The 25,042-nt window shown below is 50.7% G+C and overlaps 1 protein-coding gene across 2 annotated transcripts; it reads right to left on the bottom strand.

The window, feature by feature from the left end:
* Window positions 1-20: 20 nt before the first annotated feature.
* Ilkap (ILK associated serine/threonine phosphatase) lies at window positions 21-23,642 on the bottom strand. Of its 2 annotated transcripts, XM_047543667.1 has the most exons (13): window positions 23,489-23,540; window positions 16,581-16,646; window positions 16,432-16,478; window positions 16,054-16,110; window positions 13,810-13,929; window positions 12,603-12,729; window positions 10,666-10,772; window positions 10,266-10,359; window positions 9,535-9,622; window positions 7,556-7,677; window positions 2,002-2,121; window positions 510-591; window positions 21-268 (listed from the first exon to the last, which is right to left on the bottom strand). In XM_047543667.1, exons 3-13 carry the CDS (start codon window positions 16,439-16,441, stop codon window positions 128-130), a joined length of 1,068 nt encoding a protein of 355 aa, XP_047399623.1. In that variant the 5' UTR covers window positions 16,442-16,478; window positions 16,581-16,646; window positions 23,489-23,540; the 3' UTR covers window positions 21-127. The 2 variants fall into 2 exon arrangements, with proteins under 2 accessions (XP_047399623.1, XP_047399622.1); XM_047543666.1 differs by lacking the exon at window positions 16,432-16,478 and having other exon boundaries at window positions 23,489-23,642.
* Between the last annotated feature and the right edge of the window lie 1,400 nt (window positions 23,643-25,042).

The raw sequence follows: 25,042 nt of genomic DNA on the forward strand, positions 1-25,042 counted from the left end.
AGAGGACTCATAAGACTAGGAAAAAAAAAATGGAACCTTTATTTACAGCCATGGAGTCCCACAGAGTACACAGAACACACGAATGTGCACACACATGAACTTGTCAGCCAACACCTGCGAGCAGCCCTCAGTGCCCTATCCGCACCACCATTACGGTGACGTTGTCCGCCGAGCCCCGCTGCACCGCCTTGTTGGCCAGCCTGTTGCAGGCAGCTTCGTAGCGGGCATCTATGGCGGGCTTCCCCTCCCGGGTCTGGATCTTCTCATCCTACCAGATGAGAAAGGAGCCTGAGTGAGCAGGCGCTCTACCTCTCCCTGTCACCATCCTGAGAACTGCTCTGTGCTGATCAGGGTGCAGGACAAAGTGACCAGCGAGTCCCCCAGGCAGAGTTCATGTTGAGTAAGGAACACAGGGCTGCCCCTGACACAGATGTGGGGTCTTGGGACCGGCCCCTCTAGAAATGGAGGTGCAGCTGGGACAACTGGCACACCCTTGTGAAATTGCTCACCTCCAGGCAGGACAAGATGAAGTTCACAGCTTCTTCTGGGGTAAAGACCTTGAAGAGCCCATCACAGGCCAGTAAAATGAACCTACAACACCAGGAAGAAATATAAATGGGTCTCAGCAGCCAAATACTTAGCAACAGCTGGAGGTGGATGCGGTACCTCAAAAGTGGCACTGCCGTTCTCCACCTGTGCCTGACACCCTAGCTAGGGGCCCTCTTCTGCAGAAGCACAGTCGCTAACAGCACCAGGTGTGAGGTGCAGACAGGGGGATTAAGCCGAGGAAGCACTCAGACCTGAGGGGACATCCTGGGTACGAGCTGCACACTTGAAGGTCCAAGACCCCAAGGGTGGCAACCCCACTGTTTTGGTTTGAAAACAGCATGTTCCCCCTTTCAGGACCCCCTCCTCAAGGGCAGCCTGAGCTCCCATGGGCTCGGCGAGGCAGTCCTCACTCTCCTGGCGCCTAGTCGCCACCTCTCCCTCCTGCTGCCCTGCCCAGGTCTGCTTTCCTCCTCTGACCAGGCATTCAGAGACACCTTCCAGTGTCCTGCAAGTCAGACCCAGGACCCTTGCCCATGCACACCTGTGATGGAGGGAAGCTGTGACAGCAAAGCAGGGCTCAGGAGGAGGAGCTGTGGAAACACACCCGAGGCCTACCATGGCCTCAGCACGGCACGCCAAGGCAGGCTGGGCAACGGAGAGGCTGCGTGGTGGAGTGCACGCAGGCAGGAGCGAGGCACAGGGCGGGCTCTCCCTCCACAGTCGGGGCAGGACTCCGGCTGCATCTACCAAGACTGCTGGGTTGCAGTGGCCCCTTTCCCTCGGCTCCTGCTACAGGCTCAGTCTTAGGGGTCCCATTTTCCCGTGCTTCTCTTCATTCCTTCCTGCTATGACTTACAGCAGCCCCCTCCCCACACCTGGCTCTGGAATCCAATCCCTGCCAACTACTCGAGAGGTTCCCCTAAGGGGACACCAGTCTTGTCTGCAGACCCTGGAAGGAGGGATGTCTAAATTGGTGTTTGTGAATCTATCCTGGTTTTGCTTAAAAACCTCCATGATTTTGCACCAACTATGAACTAAAGTTCAAATATCTCAGCAGAACTGAGGGCCCTGGGCAGTCTGTCCCCAGAACCCTCTGCACCACTTTCTTTCCCGTCCCTCCTCTCCTCCAGATCCCCGACTACCATGGCAGGCACCTGCCTGGCTACTTGCATGCCCTTCTCTCCTGCCCCCACTGCCTAAGCCTCCCAAAGCACCCCACACTCGTGTGACACACCGGCACAACTGCCCATCCCCACGAGTGCTTCCTGCCTGCTGTGGACCCTCAGAGAGCAGAAGTCACATTCCATTTCTCTTTAGGCCCAGCACAGTGTCTAAGCCTTTGCCACCCGCCACACACCCTGCTCCCAGCAAAGGCTAGACAAAACTGGAAGGAGGCTGAGGAGAAAGCAGTTGAGCCATGTGTGCGCACACCGTGCCTGCAGGATGATTTACCTGTCGTTGGGGGTCAACTGGCAGCGTCTGATATCAGGCACAGATGTGACCCCACAGCGCTTGTACTGCCCATCCCCAATGGAGCGGGACACCTCCAGCACACCCAAGACACGCCCATCCCTAAAACAAGGGAAACATTTCAGATTCCATCTTCAAATCGATCCTAAAAGCAGAATACAGAAGGGAAAGCTGCAGACTGTGGAATCCGCACTGCAGTACCGACACTTCTCGATCTCAAAGCATGCAGATCTCTGGGTCATTAACACCTGATGCCCCAAGCTGATGCCAGATCAACCCCTGCAGCACTTGTGGTGCTGCCAGTCTGACCCTCGAGGGTTCCACAGCGATCAACACCACAGTGCCAGGCCTCCCAGTCCTGAAGGAGCTCTGGAGAAGCTGTGTATGTGAACACACGGGGAGTCCTCCTGGGCGCAGCGACCGCCTTGGAGACAGAACTCAGCCTGGCCCTGGCCCTCTGTGTGTACGTCACACCTGCCCGGTGGGGCTCACTGCCCAGTCATCCACAACAAAGCCAAGACTTCTGCTGGCGATCCACTGGGATACAAAGAAACAAAGAGCCGTGGAACAGAGTGGACAGGACCCACAGCTGAGAGCGCAGATGGAGCTGAAGGGCCCCAGCTCAGGAGGCACCTCAAAGTTCAAGAACTATGCGAGGCCAGCAAAGTGCTTCTGTGACCAAGTGACAAGGTGCCCAGTGTGGCCCTGCCTGTCACAAGCCCATCCTGTGCGCTGACCTCTGCATGCAGGGTCCTCGGCCAGCTTCTGGTGTAGCACAGCTCAGTGCACAACACCTGAAGCCCCGTCTAAGGAAGACGGAGCCTGCAGAGGTCGCCCTCCTTCCTGCAGCTCAAGTTTTGCACTCCAGAACTGCTGGAGCTACAGCAGAGAGCAACAGATGAGCTGTGGGTCCAGGAGGAGCCTGTGCATCCCAGGAAACACTAGTAAGAGCACGGCAGGCCAGCACCCACTGCAATACCCTGCAGGGGACAGGATGTGCCAGCACCAGGCCACTTCACAGGAGATCGGACGCCTAGGTGACGCTATGCACGGGGAGACTCACACCCTTGGCTTAAGTTTTGCAGCAGGTCCTCCTGATGAGCTGCTCAAAATTCATTCTCCCGCCAGGACTTCAAGGCTCCCTGCTACCATCAGGCCTGTCCTGTGCCAGCCCTCCTCAGAAGACCTGTCCTAAGACCTGTCTCCTGCCCTCACACACTTCCAACTCTTGCTTTAGGTAGCTTCATTTGTTTCCCATCTACCAATCAACCAGAGAAGCCTTTTCCTGTTGGGGGAAGGCTGCTCAACAGCCCTTGGATCTCCGCTGAGCCTGCTGGAACTGTTCCAGTTCTTTCTTTAGGAGAATTCTACTTCTTGTGGGCTTTAGAACTCTCTTACTGTGGTAAAGTTCCTCTGCAAGCAGGGACACAAACGCAGCCTCAATGCAGCCTATCTGCCATGCCGTGGGCAGGGCACAGGGGTGGCCGCTGTACTGCCTCACCACCCAGGGAAGGCAGGTGTCCAAAACCAGGTGAGACCACTGACGTTTCCACTCCAGGCCTATTTCTCAATTCTTTTCCGGACAGTCTCACTAAGTTGCCCAGGCTGGACCTGAACTTGGGATCCTCCTGCCTCAGCCTCCTGAGTCACTGGGATCACAGGAGCATACCACCACACTGGCTCCAGCACTGTTTCTTTAGTTATGAAAGACCAGAGCTTGACCCAATTCTGGGCACATGGTACTGACGACTTCAATCCAAACGCTTCTCCTCACCTGTCCAGACGCCTTCCTTGTGAGATGAAAACAACTGTCTTCACTTTCTCAGAGAGTCCCTGCTGCAGAGCAGCTACCTTCAGTGTGAGAAAGCAGGAAAACTAAGAACACAGGTGCAGGTTTGCTTACTTTTGTAGTAAACACCAGAAAAAAATGGGAAACAGGGTGAAGGGGACAGAGATCCGAGTGTGACATCCTTTTTGCTCAATATAGACTGTGAATCAGGAAGTGAGGGATTTCTTTTTTCTTTTTCTTTCTTTCTTTTTTTTTTTTTTTTTTTTGTTGTGCTGGGGATCAAACCCAGGGCCTTGTGCTTGCAAGGCAAGCACTCTGCTGACTGAGCCATCTCCCCAGCCCGGAATTTCTTTTTTCTTACTGTGGTAAAGTAGCTCACAAGAGCCTGACCGCCCTGACCACTTCTCAGGGCAGTGTGGCAGAAGGGCCCTCACACTGCCCTCAAGGTCACCAGTGTCCATCTCCAAACCTCATCGCCATTAAGCACTAGCTCCCGCCCCTCTCCAGCCCCCATGCCCCCATTCTGCTGTCTCTGGGGCTGACCCCAGGCACCTGGGTGGAACCACAGGGTCTGCCCCAGGCCCGCCTGCTTCGCTCAGCACCACGGTCTCAGGTCTGGCCGTGCTGCTCCTGTGCACTGTGTTTGGCTTATCTGTTCATCTGCCACGGACACGTGGACCGCTTTCCTTCACACTGTGAGTGATGCTGTGAACATAGTCCATCTTGCTACATTTGGGAAGAAACAGCAATCTAAGCTTATAATTTTCAACATGTTGCTTTTAATTCTCTGGGGTACATACCAAGATGAGGAGTTGCTGGATTCACGGTAAGTCTAATTCCTGAGGACCTGCCAACTGCCTTCCAGTGGCTGCACACTGTGCGCTCCTGGGTCAGGGGGTCACTCACTGCTGGAGCTGCCTGCCGTGCATGCACCAGGGGCCGGATCCCACCCTCAGCACCACACAGGCCCCGCCCACCAGCAGCAGAGAGGTTCCCATTTTCCATTGATAAGGGGGAAAGGCACCCAAATTAAAAAGAAACAAAAACTAATGATCATCATAACTGAAGTAATAACAAAGCCACAGTGAACGATGATTCGTTTTGCACGCTGTGCTCTGACAGCTCCTTTGCAGTCAAGTTCATTCCAAGGACAAGAGAACAGCAGGGGCACTGAAACTTCTTAACGCCAGTAACTTCCAATACTATGACTTTGACAAATAAATATACTAATATTAGGAACCGAGATTTTCAGCATAAAAGAAAAAGCTGCAAATATTAAATTAAAGAAGTTAAGAGAAAAGCCCATATTGTCACATTTAAGTAAGAAACAGCAACCTAAGCTTATAACTTTAAACGTGTTGCTTCCTAGCTCGCCAGTCCTTGGACAGACTCAAGACTGAGTGAAACCACCAGCAATGTGGACCTTGGTTCTTCAAAGACTAGGTGAAGGTGTGAGGAGGCCACAGAGGCCCTGAAGAAGCTTCCAGTGCAGTGCCGGTCAGAGGAGCGGGAGAGAGCGCCACCCAACACACGGAGCCAAGGACACGCCAGCACCCAGCCACCCGCAGGGCGAGGAGGTGAGAGAGGCAGGGTGACGGCCCGACACCCGCTGCACTGCAGCCACGTCGCACCCTGAAAACTGCTGACGAGGACAAAATTAAACCCTCAGTCCACTCTTTGCCACGGACTGTAATGTCTTTCTTTCTTGTACTCCACTCTTAAGAAGACACCCTATGACCTCTTTTCTTGTATAGGGAGAGTCCGTATGTAGGACAGGGTCACGGATGCCACCCTAATGAAACACTCGCGCAGGGATTCCCGGGCAGTTAAAACTGAAAGGTCCACAGGACACAAAACTGCACTCCGACCTGCTGCTCGTGAAGGGAACCTGGAGCTTCTAGCTGGCTGTCAGCCTGAGGCCAGGTGCGGGACACAGCCTCACTGAAGACCAGCAGGTGCCAGCGAAGCACGGGCCGTCGTACACACAGCACCCCCACAAGACACTTTGGCTAAAAACACTCCATTCCAATCTAAAAGCTCTGTACCTATCTCCCAACTCACAAAAAGCATCTAGAAATGACACAAACACAGAACGAGCAGAGTCAGAACACTGGTGACCCCGCCCAGCTGCTGTCCTGGAGCAGCGTGGTCCAAGGCCCAGAAGGAAGCCGCAGCAGGCAGGACATCCAGGGAGGCTGCAGACAGAGAGGACTTAGGGAAGTGAGAAGACCGCAGGCAGCGCTGCTGTCTTAGGTGTGAGATGGCCAGGGGTTCTGTCCAGAATGTCCACACGCTGAGACACACACCTCAGGTCAGGGTGTTCAACCATCATGTCTACAACTGTCTTTCTAACAGGTGAGCCTGGCACGCAGACACAACGAAGTGCTAACTGCTGAATCCAGGAAACGCAGGGTGGGTGGCAGGCGGTCACAGCAGGGTTCCACCGCCATGCCTGGCCTCTCACCCCACTTCTCTGAAATGGGTTCACTCAAGCCCGTGCTGTCAAATGTGCAGCTATGGCGTCAAACATCTGTCCTGCGTTAAATGGGGCGGGAAACAGGAAGCTCCTCATCACAACTGGCCTTATGTTCTGCACGGGACTGTCAATGCCAAAGAAGAACTTAAACGTTATCCGAAAGGGCAGAGGAGGTGACGACGACCCTCTCCTCTGGGTCACAGCCTCAGGCGTTCACTTCCACAGCAGGCACACAGCAGAGATGGTGGCAACCATCAATCACGCGGACAGCGCTGCTCAAGGTCTAAAACCAGGACTGTGGCCCCTCGTGGCTCCTGAAGATCAGAGACTGTGGCCAGACCTCTTGACCAGGAGACAGAACAAACTGCAAGAGCTCCAACTCCCTCCCGAGGGGCTGTAGCCCTGGTGAACTCGCCTGGGGCAGGCGGCTCCCCAAGCAAACAGGGAGGAAAGACTGCTGCAGCCCTCTGCTGACAGACCACCCAGCGTGACGGTCCAACTCTAGACTGCAGGTGGACAGGAGACACTTCTGGCCAAACCCACAACACAGGGTCCTTTAAGTGGTACTCGCTTAGCACACAGTACAGACTAACGTCCTCTTCTGGCCTCTGGAGAAGATGGCAGATGAGAACCAGCAGACACACAGTCTTCAGTGACTCAGGGTTCAAACAGAACTGCTGAAGACAGAGACAGGCAACACGCGGTACTTGTGCCTGGGAAGCTGTTCCCAGCAACCCAGAAACAGTACTCTGTGAAGACAGTCGGTTTTTTTTTTTTTTTTTTTGAGAAGGGTCACACTATGTTACCCAGGTTGGTCTCAACCTCCTGAACTTAAAATAATTCTGCCTCAGCTTCCCAGGTAGCTGGGACTACAGGTGCTCCTTACCACTGGCTCTGGCTTGGGAATCTGTCCTGTCTTAACCACCTTAAATTTTCTCTCTGGAGAACTCACCTAAAACTGTTGATTTAATCAATATAACAAATGACCATATTTAAAAATATTTCATATGTATTTAAAAAATACTTCCCAGGCACAGTGAAATTGCTGCAGATGGTGAGCATCACTGTCCCTTGGGAGTGTAGGAGGCGTGTTTCTCGTGTACACTGTGCTTCCACCTGGACATGTGAAATCCCACACAGTCATCCACACGTTCCCCAGGGGCAGCCCGAGACAGGGTCTTGTCACTAGAGACTGTGACCTGGAACGTCTCCCGCCAAGGCCTGGCGGCCCTTGTGCGGTCAGTGGCCTGCTCACCCTAGTTCCTGGTTACCTGACGTTGCCGCCCGCCTTCTGTATTCTCATCCGCTCTTCATACTGGGTTGGGTTATGCTCTTTGCTGAGGCTTAAGGCTGCATGTCTTTGACTTTCCTCGTTATAGCGACACAGAATTGCCTGGGAAGATAGAGATTGTGAGAGAATCCAGAATTACCAGCTGAACAGGAAAGTCAACAAAGGCATTTCACAGTCAACTACCTGCTAAAGACAGAAGTTCAGAGAATCAAGCATCCACGAACTGTCAAAGAGAAAAGTCATGGAACCGCAGGCTGAACCCAGGGGCACTGCACCACTGAGCCACATCCCCAGGCCTTGTTTTTATTTTGTTATTTTGAGATGGAGTTTCACCAAGTTGCCCAGGTCGGCCTCAAACTTGTGATGCCCCTGCTTCAACCTCCTAAGTGCCTGGGATTCCTGGGAGATGCCACCACACCTGGCCATGTTCACTTGTGTTGCCAGTTTCCCAGCCAGGCCCTGTGCTCCTTCACTTGTCACAAACGGACCCTGCCCCACGCCAGCAGCATCTTCAAGTGTGAAGCGGCGCAGTCAGGGTGAGCAGCCTCCAGCTGTGGCTTCAGCTCTGATGCAAACTTTCCTGGACGACCATAGCTGAATGCTCACTATGGACACTTGCCAAAGGGAGGCCCTGCTGCTGTCCCCACAGGGAGGCAGTCGCCGTTACCAAAGGCAGGCGGCCCTCAACAGTATGAAGCCCACAGACACGATCCACGGTCTGCAGGAGGCAAAGGCGAAGCTGCGTTCTGCACCCTGCTCCGTCTCCTGCTGCTGAGGCTTGCAGCATGGGTTCCAGAGCTGAGGCTTGCAGCATGGGGACCAGAGCTGGGATTGGAACTGGCTTTTTTTTGTACCACTGAACCCAGGGGAACTTAACCACTAAGTCACACCCCCAGTCATTTTTATTTCATTTTTTGAGACAGGATCTCACTAAGTTACTGAGGCTGGCTTTGAACTTGTGATCCTCCTGCCTCAGCCTCCTGAGCTGCTGGGATGACAGGTGTGTGCCACCGTGCCCAGCTCAAAATATTTTTTTTGGTGGCTTTTCCTTGTTATTTGGAGTCACTTGATCCAAACACATGCATCCTAGAGCCAGTCCAGCAAAGGGGCACAGGAATACACGCCACCCACTACTGCACCCAGTGATAAAAAGCCAGCCCAGAGGCGCCAGGGCCGAGGGGTCTGAGGAGGCTGCCTGAGTGTGGCAGGTCACTGACACCTGAAGGAGTGCACAGGCTGCTGGGAAAGTGGCTGCCTGTGATCCAGTGACTTGGAAGGATGAGGCAGCGAATCCCAGGTTGAAGGCCAGCCGGGCGACTCTTGTGAGAATCTCACAGAGGTGTGTAGCTAATTGTTAGAGGGCGTGCCTATCACAAGCCAGGCCCTGGGTTCAATTCCCAGTATTGCAAAAAAGAAACTAAACACAGGACCCTAGTGGAGCAGGGAGGGGCCGCAGCCAGCCTCAGAACCCTGCATCCATTCCCACAACTGTCACCTCACTGGCTTTCTCCCTCTGCCAGGTGGACTGGGCTTGGCGGCTGAGCAGGGTCTCACCTGGTACTTCTTTAGCTACAACTTTGTTATTCAGAAACCACAAGGACTTTAAGAGACACAGGAGTTAATACTTTTGTTCGTTATCATCTGAGGTCAGAGAAATACTGAAGAATTTACTAACAGAAGAAATTCTGAACCGCGGTATCACAGGGTATGCACGCACGCCCACGGGAGGTGGGAGGGAAGGAAGAAAAACGGTGTCAAAGCAGAGCTGCTGTGGGGCACAAGCCTTCCCAGACGACAGGCTGCCTCCACTTCAGCTGCTGGTCCCTCCCAGGAGGCACATGTGCTAAGCTGGCTGCTGCAGCTCCCCACAAGGTTGATCCCAGCCACTGCCCCTTGAACCTCACTCAGCCAACGCTTGCTAAGCGCTCCCCACAAGATGCGGGTGGTCACAGCACATACCCGACTGTCTCCGAGGTTGGCGATGTACAGGGTGTTGTCTACGGCCAGGACACACGTGGCAGTGGACCCGTCCTTCCAGGCAGGCTTCCTGGAGAAACAACGTCAGAAATGCCATCAACGCCACAGGCAAGCACCTGCAGACCAAGCCCAGAGCAGAGTGAGAAGTCACTCAGACTAAGACGGCCACTTCCAAGACACTCACTACGTGGTTCCGACAGGGGTGGTGTCTCCAAATGCCCACAGGTTAAAGGCGTGACTGACCCAGGGTGGCACCACGGGGACACTGCTCTTCACAAGGTGGGCCAGCATGTGGCTGCAGAAGTCCCCGAGGAAACTGTCGCACGTGCCTTGAGGGGCTGTGGGACCTGCTGCTGCCCCCCTCCTTGCTCTCTGATGTAGGATGTCAGCACTCACTCTGACGTGTTTCCACCATGATGTGCTGCTCTGGCCAGAGGCCTAAAACAATGGGGGCCACTGTCTTGGACTTGAAGTCCAGAACATGAGCTAAAAGAAAACTCACTCTCCCTCACAAGGAGCCTGTGTCAGGCATTTCATTTTGGGGTGCAAAGCCAACTGATGCACTTGCTCTTCTTCTGTTTCAGGGTTTCTAATGGTTTAAGGCTCACTTGTGCTGGGTGCTTTTTCGACACAGTGCTAGTACTAACCTGGGTCTGGAGATCTGGAGCACTCGGGGAGACCGCGTGCCCACTTCTGCGTGGAGCCATACTTACTGGCTCGAAGCCTGCTTAAGGAACTCCTCGTCGGTATGCTTGAAAGTGTCCAGCAGGCACCTCTTCACGGTTCTCTCCACACTGATCACATCTCCTGTTACAGATGGCCCAAGAAAGCAAGCACCGCTCAAGGCAGGAAGACTGTCTTTCCTCTGCTCACCCTCGCTTCCTGTGCTGTGCACATCAACTGATGTCCTCCCCAGCTGAAGGCCAGCGAGACACTCAACACCCAGAGTTCTAGACTGTGCAGCACAACTGCCCCGCAGGTGGCCTCAGTCCCACCCACTCTTAATTTTCAGAGTCATCAATCACTTTGTGCCAAAGCAAAACAGCACACCAACTAACCCAGTTATCCAGACAGCAAAACCAAAATGAACACTGATTTAGTTTTCAGTCTCACCTTTAGGAAATTTCCTGATTAAGTTCTGATGCAAATTCTGCGCAGCAAATTTTGAGGCTCGAATTCCTCCATGTCCATCAAAAACAGCAAAATATGAAACCCGAGTGCTGGAAGAACAAATTGAGAACAATGGGGTTCTCACTGCAAAGTCTGCACCTCCTCGGTGAAACCTCACATCATGCCTCAGGAAGCACTAAGACAAAGGAAGTCACGGCACTACCAGTGGGGAATGAGGTGAAAATGGCACCGAAGACAAGCACGTAAGTAAAACTCACAGCATTTTGGTTCAATGTTAAAAACCCACACTGTTTCAAAAAATCAAGATCTGTTCACTGAAGAAATTAAATTGACAATGAAATTAAACTCAAAACTTCTTTCCTACTTAAGTTGGGCTTGGTTTTCTTTCTCTTTTCATTTTCTGTGGTGCTAGGCATCAAACCCAGGGCCACGCACGTGCTAGGCACACACTCTACCACTGAGCCACATCCCCAACCCCTGGCTTGGTTTTAAACATCAACACACAAATTGCTACTGATCCACTGATCCAATAGTCAAAAATATCTTTAAGAGCTGGGAAGAGCCAGGTTGTGAGGTCAGTCTGGGCAACTTAGCAAGACACTATCTCCAAACAAAAATAAAAAGGGCTGGGGATGTAGCTCAGTGGTAGCGCACCCCTGAGCTCCATCCCAGTGAGGGTCTAGGTGAGCTGAGAGAAATTCCAGAACTACTGTAAAAGAAGTTCTAATATTTAACTTAAAAGCCTATCTTACTAGTATTATTCCTACTCCCCCTCAAGTTTTACCAAAACCCCACATATGAGGAATATAAGGAATCTAGAAAACTGTCAGAGAGAACAATGCCCGTGAGAAATGCTGGCTGCCCAAGGAGCCACTCCTCCTTCACACGTCTCAGGTCCTGCTTCTGTTCAGGGACACGAGCCACGTGCCACGAGAAACAAGCCTTGTCGGGTTACAGCTCAGGGCTGCTGCCACATAGCTGGCGTTCTCTGCTGGCAGAGCTAGCAGCTGGGTTAGACTGCTCTCCGAGGTCTTCCTTCCTGGGGAAGGAGTCCTGAAGCACTTCCAAGGTGGGCAGCAGCAGCGAGCACGCACCCAGCCTGTGCCCGTGACAGCTTACCCGGCAGCAGAGGTTCCCTCACCTTCACCACCGGGCCTCAGCTCTGGACCAAGGCCTGGGCACACTGGGTGTTAATGGCCAACTGGTGTCAAAGTAAGAAGTGCACCCATCATGTAGTTCTGGACTATGGAAATCACATGTGTAACACGTGCGGTTGTGTCCCAAAGCATACAGTACATGCCATCACACAGGCAGTGACGTTTGTTACGGCCCCGCACGTCCACCTTCTGGTTGCTTTTTCTCTGTGCCTGAGCATCAGAAGGCTTCACTTCAGTTTCCTGGCTGCAGGAAAGTCTCGCTGTCTTTCTTCTCAAAGCCACTTTGGTCTTTCTGGGTCCTGCTTATCTGTTCTGCCTCTCTTTGATCCTATTCAAACTTTAACCAGCGGCTCCCAACTCTGCCCTCCAGGACGCAGAATGAAAATACTCTGCTCACCCCCTGGTGATAGTGACAAACCTGAAGTTCAGGGCGCTTGAGTCACTTCCCACTTTGTGGCACTTGGTGGCAGCCCTGCTGATGTTTCAGCCTGGGCACTTGGGGGCTGGACTGTGCCTTTAAGATGTTCACCAGCATCCTGGACTCTACTCCCCAGAGGCCAGTAGCAACCATCTCCTCTAACCCTGACAACAAAAATATCCCCAGGCACTGGCAAAAGCCCCCGGGGGACAAAAAACAAGCCCAGTTAGGAAGCACCGATGTAGAAGCAAGCAACTCATATTGCATGTCAGAAAGAAACCGGACAGAGTCCACACGCCAGGCAGGAGAGGAGGGAGAGCAGCCTGCAGGAGCACGGCACTCACATGAGGGAAGACGGGGGTCGGCACTCCTCGGTGATGTCGTTCAGGATGACATGCGCGTCCTGCATCTCCTCCCTCTCACCCTTCCGCTCAGCCACATAGCCTTTCAGACCAAAGATCACCGAAGAGGCTGGGGAAGAGAACAAAATGCCAATACAAAACTGTGCCCTGCCCCCGGGAAGCCCCCGTCCCAGAGCAGTGAGAGGAGCCTCGGCTATTCACTCAGCGATCCCTAAAGACACAAACGAGTCAACGATGTCCTCAAGACTGCTGCCCCGCTGTGAGTCTTAACCACAACCAGAGCACTGTTGGCCAGGCCAGGCTAAGAGGCTGCACGTGGGGCAGGGACAGGAGAGGACGGCCATCGAGCACAGAGGTGCTCCACCTACGGAGGCGGAGAGAGGGCAGCAGCAGGTCAGGGGAGTACAGCTAACGGGCTAGAAAGGCAGGCCCGTCCCAGGGAAGGATCCCACATAAACCGTCTTCCGATAACTCAACGGGGACATAGGAACTCTGGAGAAACTGTAGCGTACACACCACCTGCCCTGTTAAGAGACCTTGAAAATATGTACTTCCCAGCGAGGCTGGGGAAGAATGCCAATGAATGGTAAGATAGCTGTGTTGCCTCAAAGAGGACACCAAGGAGGAAGAAGGCTTCCGTAGGCACCAAATCTGGTTACCTTAAAGGCTAGGCTGGTTTAAGCTCACCGTGTGCCATCTTGGAGCCAGGTAACTAACAAAACCAGCACTGGGAAGCTTTGGGCTGAGTGGAGGCCGTGCGCTCACAGCAGCCCCTCATGTGCTTCCGCATGTGCTCCCACAGCTCTGACTGAGGACATTCTTGCCAAGGACAGAGCAGGACAGGAAATGAAAGCCCACACTACCTCCCATTAGTCAGCACTAACAGCCATAAACAAAGACGGGGGGTCAGAAGGAGCCTGGTGGCCAACAAACTAACCACACACAGCAGAAGGCTAACAGAACCCCAAGTTCTTCACTTCTGAGGAAAATGTGGTTCCTGTCCCACCTAGGGCAGGGTCCCAGGAGAAAAAGCAATGGTCCTCCCCGGAGCTGTCCACAGAGGGGAGCCCTCTCCACTCCAGTGCACGGGTATGAGAAAGTCTTCTAACTAGAAAGCCGAGATTGGTTTTGCTCTGGGCTAGTTTAAAAGATGAAGTCTAATACATTTGTTTTCAAACTGTCTGAAAACCTTTACAAACTTTCTTTTCCACAAGCTCTTCATTGCCATTCTTCTCCTCCTCGGAGGTTTTCCTCTTTGCTCCTTTTCCTTCATTCTTTACAGTCTGGGAAATAGATGTGGCAAGAGAACCTGGAAATAAAGCAAAAGCCAGACAGAAACACAGCTGTAGACCATCAGAAGTCACCAGCAGACGAGGTTCCACCCCACCCTAGAGACAGAATGATCTTTCAAGCAAAGACTGGCAGGAGTAGTTAAGCCCAGCACCTCGAGGAGCTGGGCTGTGGACCTCCAAGGAGAACAACAAGCAACATCTAGGCCCCGAAAGAGGCTGCACACCAGACTTCTTGGTAGTACAAAACCCATGTTCTTGGCCTGCAGCATATTCATGTTTTACATCTACAGACCCTTGCTGATAAACGGGGACCTTCCAAAACCTGTGAACACACTGCTACATCCTGAATAAGCTCACAAAAGTATCATGTCCGAAACCCTCACTATGAGGTAAAAGGCTACCTTCCCACTTGAGAGGGACGGACCTGCACTCAAAGCCATACCTAATGGCCCCCGCAGTGCTCGTGTGCTGGGAATGAGGGACACCTGGGTTCAGAGACTTGTGCCTTGAGGTAAGTACTTAACCTTTAGCCTCAGTTTCTTCATCCACCACAAGGTTAAGAACCCTGTCCCTTCAAAGGGCTGTTTGAAAATTGAGGGGGACAAGGTACATGAACCATCTGTCAGGGTAACTGCAACACCAAATGTCCAACAATGCAAGTGCTGTCCAAGTAAATGGTCTGCCTTTAGGTATAAAAGTACGCAGCCATTTATTCAGCAAACTCCTTACCAGATATTTGAATGCTGAGGAAAAAGATTCTTTGCTGGGTGCGGTGGTGCACACCTATAATCCCAGCTACTCAGGAGGCTGAGGCAGAAGGATCACAAGTTTGAGGCCAGCTTCAGCAACTTAGTGAGACCTTGTGTCAAAATAAAATTTAAAAAGAGCTGGGACTGTAGCTCTGTGTAGCTTGCCTAGCATGTGGGAGGCCCCAGGTTCCATCCCTAGCACCACAAAAAAGAAAAAGAAATCGATCCTTTATTGGGACATATTTTATGGCCTAGTACAGGTCAATTTTCATAAATGGTTCTTGCCTGCTTGAGAAGAATGTGTGGTCTTTTCAAGAAATCAAAATATTGGGGCTGGGGAGATAGCTCAGTTGGTAAAGTGCCTGCCTTGCAAGCACAGCACCCTGGGTTCGATCCCCAGCACCGGAAAAAAAAAAAAAAAAAAAAAATCAAAATATTGGATGCAAAATTCTCTCTCCAAAAAAATCAGACTTGTTAATAATAGTGTTAAAATGTAGTAGTCGTTTATTTACCTACTAACTTACTGTCTTTGACTCATTTACTAGTTGTCTTTTGCACTATGGACAACTAAAAGACAGCTAAGTCGACTCTTCTTTCTTTTACAGAATCTATGGAGTCTTGTTTCACATATTAAGTTTATTATAGTTAAGAATATTGTCGTTATTGGGAGCTTTCAGGCTAAATCCTATAAGCATGCACTGGTACTGTCTACAGTCCTGAAAATTTGAGAATTCTTATGTAAGAACACTGTAATACTTTTCCTAAAATGTAGGGAGTACCCTGTCTAGATTGAACCCACTGGTTTCATGATTTTAGTACCAAAACCAACAAAACAAGTCATATGGAAAAGTAGCAAGTGTTCCACTGACAACACAAGGCAAGTTCACCAGGAGGTAACTGCCCAAGGAACAGGGTCCTGTGCCCTCACCCGACAACCCACCCGAGCAGCCCCAACTGGGGGTTCTGCAGAGGCAGAGTAGCGAGTCTGTGGTGACCACATGATGGAATTGCTCCACTCTGCCCTTCTATTTAGCAGGGACACAAAAGAAACATGGTCAGGAGCATGTGGAGACAGTGCTGCCAGGCCCCATGCCTGCAGGTCTGTAGGGGACACAAGGCAAACCACAGCAACAGACATGAGAAGTTGGTAAAAGGTTAACATCCACGTTCAGTGTAAACTGCTCAACTCTTTAAGTTAGCTCCAGCAGGCTGAACCCTAAGAAGTTGGCCCCACAGTGATGCAGCCCTGAAGTACCTAGTCTCTGCTTCCACGTGAGGGTGCCTGTGCACCCAACACACCTGGTGCCGCAATGCGACCCACACCCCCGAAACCCCACTCAATCCTACGCAGGACATCCACCAGTACCTGCAAACAGGTTTCACCACCCTTACCTGACTCGCCACTGCCAGCAGGTGGGAGATCATCAAAGAGCAAAGGTCCCCCAGGTCCTGAAACACAGCAGAACACTCAGTGAGCTCACAAAGGAGGATAGGGCTTGAATTTCAGAATCCATCCCACCAGGACATTACGTAGGTCACTGAAATAAACTCAGAGCTTTCGCGTCAATCCAGTGGCAACTCACTGCAACAAGTAACATCTTGAACCTATTTTCAAGTCCTATCATTTCAAAGGAAATAAAGATTCTGCCTTAACAAGTTGAACTTTATTTTAGCTAGTAAAATAAGCACTCAAATGACCCAGAGGAAACTGCTTGACATTTTTATGCAGTACTTCTCAGGGCTAGTGACTAGCAGATTTTTCTGCCTTACCTGATGCCATGGATTCAAAACTTAAGACAGTCCAACACCTAAAACATCTGTGTGTTGAAAATGGGGGAAAGGGAAAAAGATTGAGACAACTACAATCCCAGGATGAGTAGAGACGTTGACACACACCTGGGAGAGCCTGAAGACTGTACCTGAGTCAGTACTGCTGGCCGGAGGGAGGTCCTCAAAGAGCTGGGATCCTTTCTGAGCTTCCTTCCCTGAAACACAGAACACCTGTTTAGAGCAGATGATGGTCATCCAGGATGGACTTCCAAAGGGGAAGGCAGTGTGCTCTCCCCTGCTTTGAGATAAGTTCATATTTCCTCCTTCCTGTTTGATAAAACTTAAAAAATACTTCCTGGACAGCTGTTTAATATGAAGCTTTGTTTCCAGCAGTTACAGTCAACATAAAAGCAATGGATGATGCCCTAATGGGCACTTTAAGGTCAGTAGGTATTTGAAGAAAACAAGGGTTTCTCTCCTGATAATTTCATTTTTAAAAGCAGCAAATACTTAAAACGCCTTCTTTAAAGAAGAATCCTGGGAAGGAAAAAACTGATTTTAGACCAAAAAAATACTTTAGTACCTCGAGACAGAACTTCAGAAACGGAGGGAGCCTTCAAAAGCTCCATGTATTAATAACCTTATCACAATAAGACTGCAACAGAAGAAAATCCCTGCAACTTGGGGCCAGCCCCAACACAGTTCCCAAGTCAATAAACATTTATGGAGAATACAAGACATTTCAGACAGTGGAAGACAAACTGGCATTAGGAGAAAGCCAGAGAAATGTTTTATCTGAACTCTGAAGATTTACACTCCAAAAGTATGCTTAAATTTTCATGCCTCATTATTCCTGCCAACATAAAAGTTCACTACCACTCCTCACTCTCCAGCTCTTCTCCCAAATTCTGTTTAAGCTATTACATACACAAACTGGTACATGAAAACGTGGGGGGAAATAAGATGGAGGGAGAGTAGTCCCCCCAACCTCAGTTCCACCTTCCAGTTAACTGAGGTCAAACAGTCTATAGAGATTAAATGAAAAAGTATAGAAGAAATCAATTTGTTTTCAATTGTGCACACTTCTGAGAAGAACAATGACACCTTATGCCACCCTGCTCCTTCCCACCAGGGTCAGGACTCATCCCTCTATCCAGTGTATCCATGGTCTATATGCTACCTGCCTGTGAGTTACTTAGGGGCAACTGTCACATAGTAATCCTGGTTTGAATATAATGACCACTGCGGTATCACACTGCTTGTGTTCAAGTAAGCCTTATTTTACTTAATAATGTCCCCAAAGCAGAACCTTTTATTACAATATGGTGTTATAATTGTTCTATTTTATTATTAGTTTGTTAATCTCTTACTGTGCTTAATTTATAAATTCAACTATATTGTAGGTATGTATTTTTAGGGAAAAAATATACAGATTCAGGACCCCCTGAGGTTTCAAGCATCTACGGGGCTCTTGGAACATAACCCTGGATAAGAGGGATCTAATAAATAGCACACTGACCTCCTATGAAGTTTGAGACACTGACTAAACACATAGGGTTTGTCTTGCTTCTTGATCTTCAGAGATGAAGTACAAAAACAGGCTCATTTAAAAACCCATCCATAATGTCTTTTTTGCCTCCAAATAGAAATCAGTGTCAATTCTCCCTTTTTTTTTTTTTTTTTTGCGGTGCTGGGGATTGAACCCAGGGCCTTGTATTTCCGAGGCCAGCACTCTAACAACTGAGCTATATCCCCAGCCCACTTCTCTTCTTTTAAAAGCAAAAATTAAAATTAAATTTCTCTAAGCTCCAAGGAAGGAAAATCAGAGGGGTCTTTAGGTTGTAAGTATCTGAGTACATTAAGAAATCCCTGTGTTAACAAAAAGTAATTCTCTTGCTTTATACTCCTTGTAAATGGAAAAAACGTTACCCTAATCCCTCAGGAACACCCTAAAAAAAATTGAAAAGTCGCGAATACTTTCATTGTCTCACAAGTGACATGAGGAGGAGGGAAAGCAGTCCAGCGGTCCCTGGCACCGGAGGCACTGGTGCAGGTCCACCTGCAGATACTCGAGTCCCTTACATGACAGGCACTGTATCTGCGCGGGGCCTCTGGGCAGCTTCCTGCTTGCTCTAAGTCACCTCAGGATACCTGCAATACCCAATACCATTTAAAAGCTATGCAAATAGTTGTCTTGTTTAGGGAAGAGTGATCAAAGAAAGTCTATACGTGTTCAGTATAGATGCAAGAATTTTTTTTTTTCAAATTCCTCACAGAATAACCTCCAGCTTAGCGATGTCCTGGGCCCTCCCCCTCCTTGGGTTTTGACACCATGAGTGCCCAAACCGAGCACCAACCTCAGAGAATTCTCATTCTAGATTATGAGAGATACTTCAGTTAACACAGTGAGATCATCTATGTGGCCCAACCGAGCAAGGCTTATAAAAATGATGCACTTATTTTGTGTAAGGCATGGCACTAAAGTCTCCAAGTATCATAACTCATTTAGTCTTACAACAGTCTTATAAGAGAGGCACTGTTATTTACTGATGAGAAAACTGAGGTCAAATACCTGCCTGAGATCAGTGAGCCACAGGGGGTGGGAGGGCGAGACTCAAACCCATGCTCTTAATGAGATGCTGCTATGTGCCAGGACCTTTCTAGGGACTGTAGAAAGATCCTCTCATCTTACTCCTGCAACAATCCAAAATGATAATGCTGAGTGAGGTTCTACAAACTTTCGTATCATCAAGATAATCAAACCAGCCAGGCATGGTGTTACATGCTTGTAATTCCAGCAGAGACTGAGGCAGGAGATTTCAAGTTCAAAACCAGCCTCGGCAACCTAGCGAGCTCCTAAGCAACTCGGTGAGACCCCCATCTCTAAATAACATATAAAAAAGGGCTGGGGATGTAGCTCAGTGGTTAAGCACCCCTGGGTTCAATCCCCAGAACCAAAAAAATAAAGATGATCAAACCAGAAGTTGCATCTGGATTCTTTAAAAGAAAGAAAAAAAAATCTGTAGGTTACAGACACATAAAGGGAACTTCTGATTAACCAAAACCTTACATTCTATTTTAGATACACAGAATTGAGAAATGCTATCACTGGACAAAATGTGACCTTGTCCCAAAACTTTGGAAGAGCACCCCCCAGATCTAAATGTAACAACCCAAAAAAGAATGAAACAAAACTGATCCATGTTTTTCATTACAGTTAATCTCACCTAATTTTTTTGTTACCTACATCCTGAAGCTAAGTCTACTGGAAGTTATATGACTGCTGAGGAAAATGCTCTAGTGTTGATAATATTGTTAGCCAAAGATTACTATATACCAAAAAATAGAGGTCTTTAGAAAGTTTGCCTAAATTGTTTTTATAATATCTGAATTTTCTTTCCAACTACAAAAAGCAATACAGGTGTGTTCCCTAAATACCAGAGGCACTACCCCCAACAACGTGGGGAGCGAGGGTCTGGCTCCAGCACTGTCCCCTTCCCACTCCACCTGTCACTGGGTCCCCATCAGGGAATGCCCAGAAGCCAGCACACTGCATCTAACTCCAGACAGTCGCCGGCTATACCACATGGAAGCAGCTCCCTCCCTTGGTCCAGTCCCCTTACCGAGGGGCATTCAGGCAGTTTCCAGTTCATGCGACAAACCAACGACACATCAGAGCCAGGCATGATGATGCAGGCCTGCTGCTGCCCCAACTACTGGGGAGGCTGAGGCGGGAGGATCACAAGTTTCAGGCCAGTATGAACGATGGTGAGATCATGTCTCAAAAACTTTAAAATAAGGCTGGGGATGTTACTCAGTGGCAGAGTTCTTGCATAGCATGTGAAAGGCACTGGGTTCAATTCTCAGTGCAGGGAAGGAAAAAAAAAAAAACAACCTCTTGACAATCTTACGCGTATAAATTTATTTAATCTGGTAAACGGCTGGTCGAAGGGTATGAGTAAATCTTGTTGTTACAGGGAATTGAAGCCAGGGGTGCTCACCACTGAGCTACATCCCCAGACCCTTTTTATTTTTGAGACAGGTCTAAGTTGCTGAAGTTGGTCTCAAACTTGTGATCCTTCTGCCTCAGCCTCCCAAGTCACTGAAATTATAAGAATGTGCCATCATGCCTGGTTGGGTAGTTAACCTTGACAGACACCAAAATGTGTACCCCAAAAGCTGCAGTAACTTCTACTTCCATGAGAAAGTCCATTTACCAACACCTCCACTAATGCTGCCAATCTTTGCTAGGATATGGTGCAGAAATATACCGTATCAGAGGTCTCTCCCCCTTCTTCAGGGCCCAGGGAAGAAGCAGCACTCCTTTATGAACAGGACATGTCCTCTGGCTATTTTTGTAATGGGCTTTTTCTTCTTTAATTCTTTTTCATTCTTAAACCTTTTGCTTATTAAGTACATTAACTTTGTAATATACATTGTAGTTATTTTTTTAAGTTTGTCTTTTGCCTTTGTGGTATTTTCTGTCCTGCCAAAATTTTAACTTCACATGGTCAAATTCACTTTTAATTTTTTGTAACTTGAATTTTTTCTTGCTTTCCCTGAAGTTTTACAACTGCTCAGTTCTATTCTTATGTCTTTACCTTTATTTTATAAATATATATATCCAATTGTTTTAAAGAAAAAAAAAAAATTTTTTTTTTTTTTTTTTCAGTGCTGGGGATGGAACCCAGGGCCTTATGCTTGCAAGGCAAGCACTCTACCAACTGCGCTATCTCCCCAGCCCCTAAAGAAATATTTTTAAGATGGTCTGCCAAGCAAATATTCAGTCCTCAGTTTTGTTTTGGTGCTGGGGATGGAGCCCAGAGCCTCAGCAGGCTACATGTGCTTTACCACTGAGATGTACCCCTGGCTTGACCTTCAGTTTTAAACTTGCTGGTGTAACAACAAAGTGAACCCCTCTCCCTATAAAAACTGAAACTGAGTTATGCCAAAGCAACTTTAAGTCAACATTTTTATGAGTATGGCACAGAAAAATTCCATTTCTGTCTCACATAAATATCCTTCTTTTAGGTAACAGATCAAGTTTTTAAAAACTTGATTTACTAAGCAATCAAAAGCTTTTTAGAGCAGGGATGAAAACTATTAATTTAGTACATTATCTGAAAACACTTACCACAGTCTTTTTACCTTTTTTCCAGATCATTAAAACTTAAGTTTTGTAGGTAGGAACATCAGAAGCAATACTGAAAACAAAATCAAAATCAAAAGAACAAAACACACTTGGTGTGACTCGAGCAGTGTGTTATGTTCTACTTTTGGACCCTTAGTGCTTTTACAAGTCATTTAAGATTGTTCCCCCCGCTTTAAGCAGCTGAGGTTAATAGCTCATGTGACAATGGCTAACATCTGCAAAGCACTCCCTGCTTCATCCCCCACAAGTGCCACACACTTTCACCCACAGTGACAGATGAAGCTGTCACTGCTGGACTGGGGCTGTGGCTCAGTGGTACAGTGCTTGCCTAGCATGTGTGAGGCCCTGTGTTCCATTCCCAGCACCACATATAAATAAATAGAGTCCATCAACAGCTACATATATATACATATATAGAAGGGGGGTGGCACACTTTCATCCACACAATGACAGATGAAGCTGTCACTTGTACAGATGTGGGAACAGTCACAGAGAGCACAGGGTTAGTAAGTAAGAGTGGGATCGGAAACCAGTCTGGATACACCTCTCAGAATTACTTCTGAGACTGTGAAAATAACCAGGTCTTTCAAGTTGCCGGCATCGGCCACACGTCAGATGTGAGGTCATGAGCAGTTCAGCCTCATCCTTCACCCACGTTGGCAGTCAATATGATCGTCTGAACAAAATATGGTTTGTAATCAACTTATTTTAAAAAAAACAAGTATTTTTCCAAGAATGTGAAATCCGATTCTGTTCTCAAATCATTTTTTTTTAACCTGTAGCTGCCTATTAAGATAACTGGGTCCCAATTCTGTCACTCACTTTAGAACTTATCCCCCAGCTTCCCACCATCTACGAATTCTGGAAGTATGTCTTCCTGGTTTTAAAGCTATCTGTAAAACTACAGTCAGTGTCCTGGCAGGAAGGGGGCACCTCCTGCTGCACTCCCCGGGGAGGGGGCGAAACGCCAAGCGGCCGCTGCCACGGTCATCGGGGCCTGGAAAGCACGGTGGCAGGATGTGCCCTCCTCGCTGCATCTGACAACAGGCTGCTAGGTGACAACTTCCAAGACTGCCAGTTGTCAGGCTTTGTGTCACATCACGGGCCTTCCTCGGAGAGCAGACCCACACTAATTCGGGCAAAAAGGAGAAGAGACAAACTGTGGAGCTTTGCAGCCACACCCACCACCGGACCGTCCAAACCCGTTCGGAGAGAAAAGGGCTCCGTCCTGCCCCCCGGCGCCAGTTCTGCCCACGGGCAACGCCGCGGGGTGGACGAGCGGCTGGGCCAGGTTCACAGCCGCGGGCCACGGCTACTCAGCTACCGCTGTCACCAGGACGTGGTGGGAGAAGCGGCGCAGCCAGCGTCCAGAGCGAGGCAGGCCAGGCCGGGGCGGGCCTTCCGCGGCCTCCGCCCGCACGGGCCACGCTCCGGGCGCCGCCGCCCGCGCTCCGGAAGCCCGGGCCGACCCCGCCGAAGCCGCCGCCATTTGCGCTCGGGACGCAGCCCCGGGGCACGGGGGTCCGCGGAGGCCCCTGACGCAGGGCGGCAGGCCGGGCCCCGCACCCGCGCTGGGCGGAGAGACTCGGGACCCGCGTCCCCGGGCGCGGGACAACAATGGCGCGGCCTCCGCGCCCGCAGCCCGGACGTGCGGGCCGCGGGTGCTGCGACTCCAGCGAGCGCGTCCGCCGCGCCAAACAGGCAGGGGCAGCCGCGGCCATCGCGCCGAGGCAGCAGGCCGGGTGGGCAAGCGCGGCCTCCGCCACCAGGGCCCGCGGCGCCGTCCGTCCTGCGCAGCGAAGATGGCGCAGGCGCGCCGGCCGCTCCGCGGGGTCCGCAGTCGGGGCAGGCCGTGCAGCCCGCCTCGGCCGCCGCCGCCCTCCTGCGCCACGCCGCGCCGCTTACCGGCAGCCGGGCGCGGCGAGCGCTCGGGCTCGGGTAGGTCCCCGAAGAGGTCCATGGCGGAGGCTGGCGGCGGCGGACGCGCAGCCCCAGCAGCGGCCGCGCTCCACACCCGGGCGGCGGCGGCGGCGGCGCCGTCAGTCACCCCGCGAAGGCGCGGGGCGCCACCAATCGGCGCGCGGCGCGGCCGGCCGCCCCAGAGTGCCGCGCGCGGGCGGGGCGGGGCCCCGCGGCGAGGGGGCGGAGCGTCCCCGACGCGCACGCGCACGCGCACGCGGGCCCGGCCGAGCTCCTCCAGGGTGGCCCGGCCCGTTGGCGCGGGTGTCCTGTTCCCTCGGGTCGTGTTGAGCTCCCGGCCGGGGACGCCGGTCCCTCCCGGAGTGCGTGACCCCTGATGTCCGGAGAGCCTTCCGGAGCTTCGGCGCATTGTCACGGCCGCCTGGGCTCCTGGCCGAGGCTTGGCCGCCGGGTGCGCCAGGACCGAAGCCCCGCGCGGCGGTCAGGCCGGGCCGGGCGTCTCCGCAGCGGCCTGCACCCTGCGGCCTGGCACGCGCTGGCCGTCGTGTCCTGTTGAACCTAAACCCCTGGGTACCACGTCCTCCTGACCGAGATACAGATAAAAACACGCACCGAGGCCACGCCCGCACTAGGTCCGAACAGGAAATGCGAACTATGTCCAAGCCGAAAAAATGACCCAGCATCCCCCTTCTCGGCGAATGAGTGGCGGTTCTGCTTGAGCCGTTACAGGTTTGGCTTTTGTCCAGTCTTTCTACTGCCTAGGTAAGACGTAACGAGATGGGCCAGTCACAGAACTAACCTCTTCTCCCTGACACCACCCGAGCGAAGCTCCATGTCTTTCAAGGCTACCCCAACTGGCACGAACCCCAATCACAAGTCCTTCCTCACATCCTCTTATCTGGGTTTCCCGCGTTCCGTATTCTCCCTTGACGCAATGAGTGACAAACCCAATTTTTGAGCTGCGGTGTCATTCAAGTGCTCTCTCCCCGTAGGACACTGACGGCCAGCAAGCCTCGGTGCTGCTCATCTACGCGGCCGTTCTCTCCCCACCTGCAGCATATGAAATGCCTCCGCACTCTTCTATTTTTATTTCTGTTCTCTGGCTGCTCCATCGCTGTCTCCTTAACAGGCTCTTCCGTCTGGCTATTAGTTGATGAAATTCTTTAAGACTTGATCTGAGTCCTCATCCATACTCTGTTGCTTGGTAATCTCATGCACATCTGGTTGAATTACCACCCAAGTGAATATGATTTGTTAATTTACATTTCCTGCTGTGCCAGACCTGTGGTTCATATAAGTACCCATGTGATATCTCCTGGGTGACTCAAAAGTACCTCAACCTGTCTCCAGATGAATTCACTTTCTCTACTCCCTCCTCTCCCCTTCAGCCTGTTCCCCTTCCAGAATTGACACCACCCTCCGTTCCTACTTCAGACACTTCCATAAAAGACAGATTAAAAGGTGCTCTCAATGCCCCCATCTCCTAGGACTAAGCTTTAGTGTGGGTGGACCCCTTGCTTTGTTTGTGGTAATGTGAGA

This window comes from Sciurus carolinensis, chromosome 3, assembly GCF_902686445.1.
Source record: "Sciurus carolinensis chromosome 3, mSciCar1.2, whole genome shotgun sequence".
Taxonomy (NCBI): domain Eukaryota; kingdom Metazoa; phylum Chordata; class Mammalia; order Rodentia; family Sciuridae; genus Sciurus; species Sciurus carolinensis.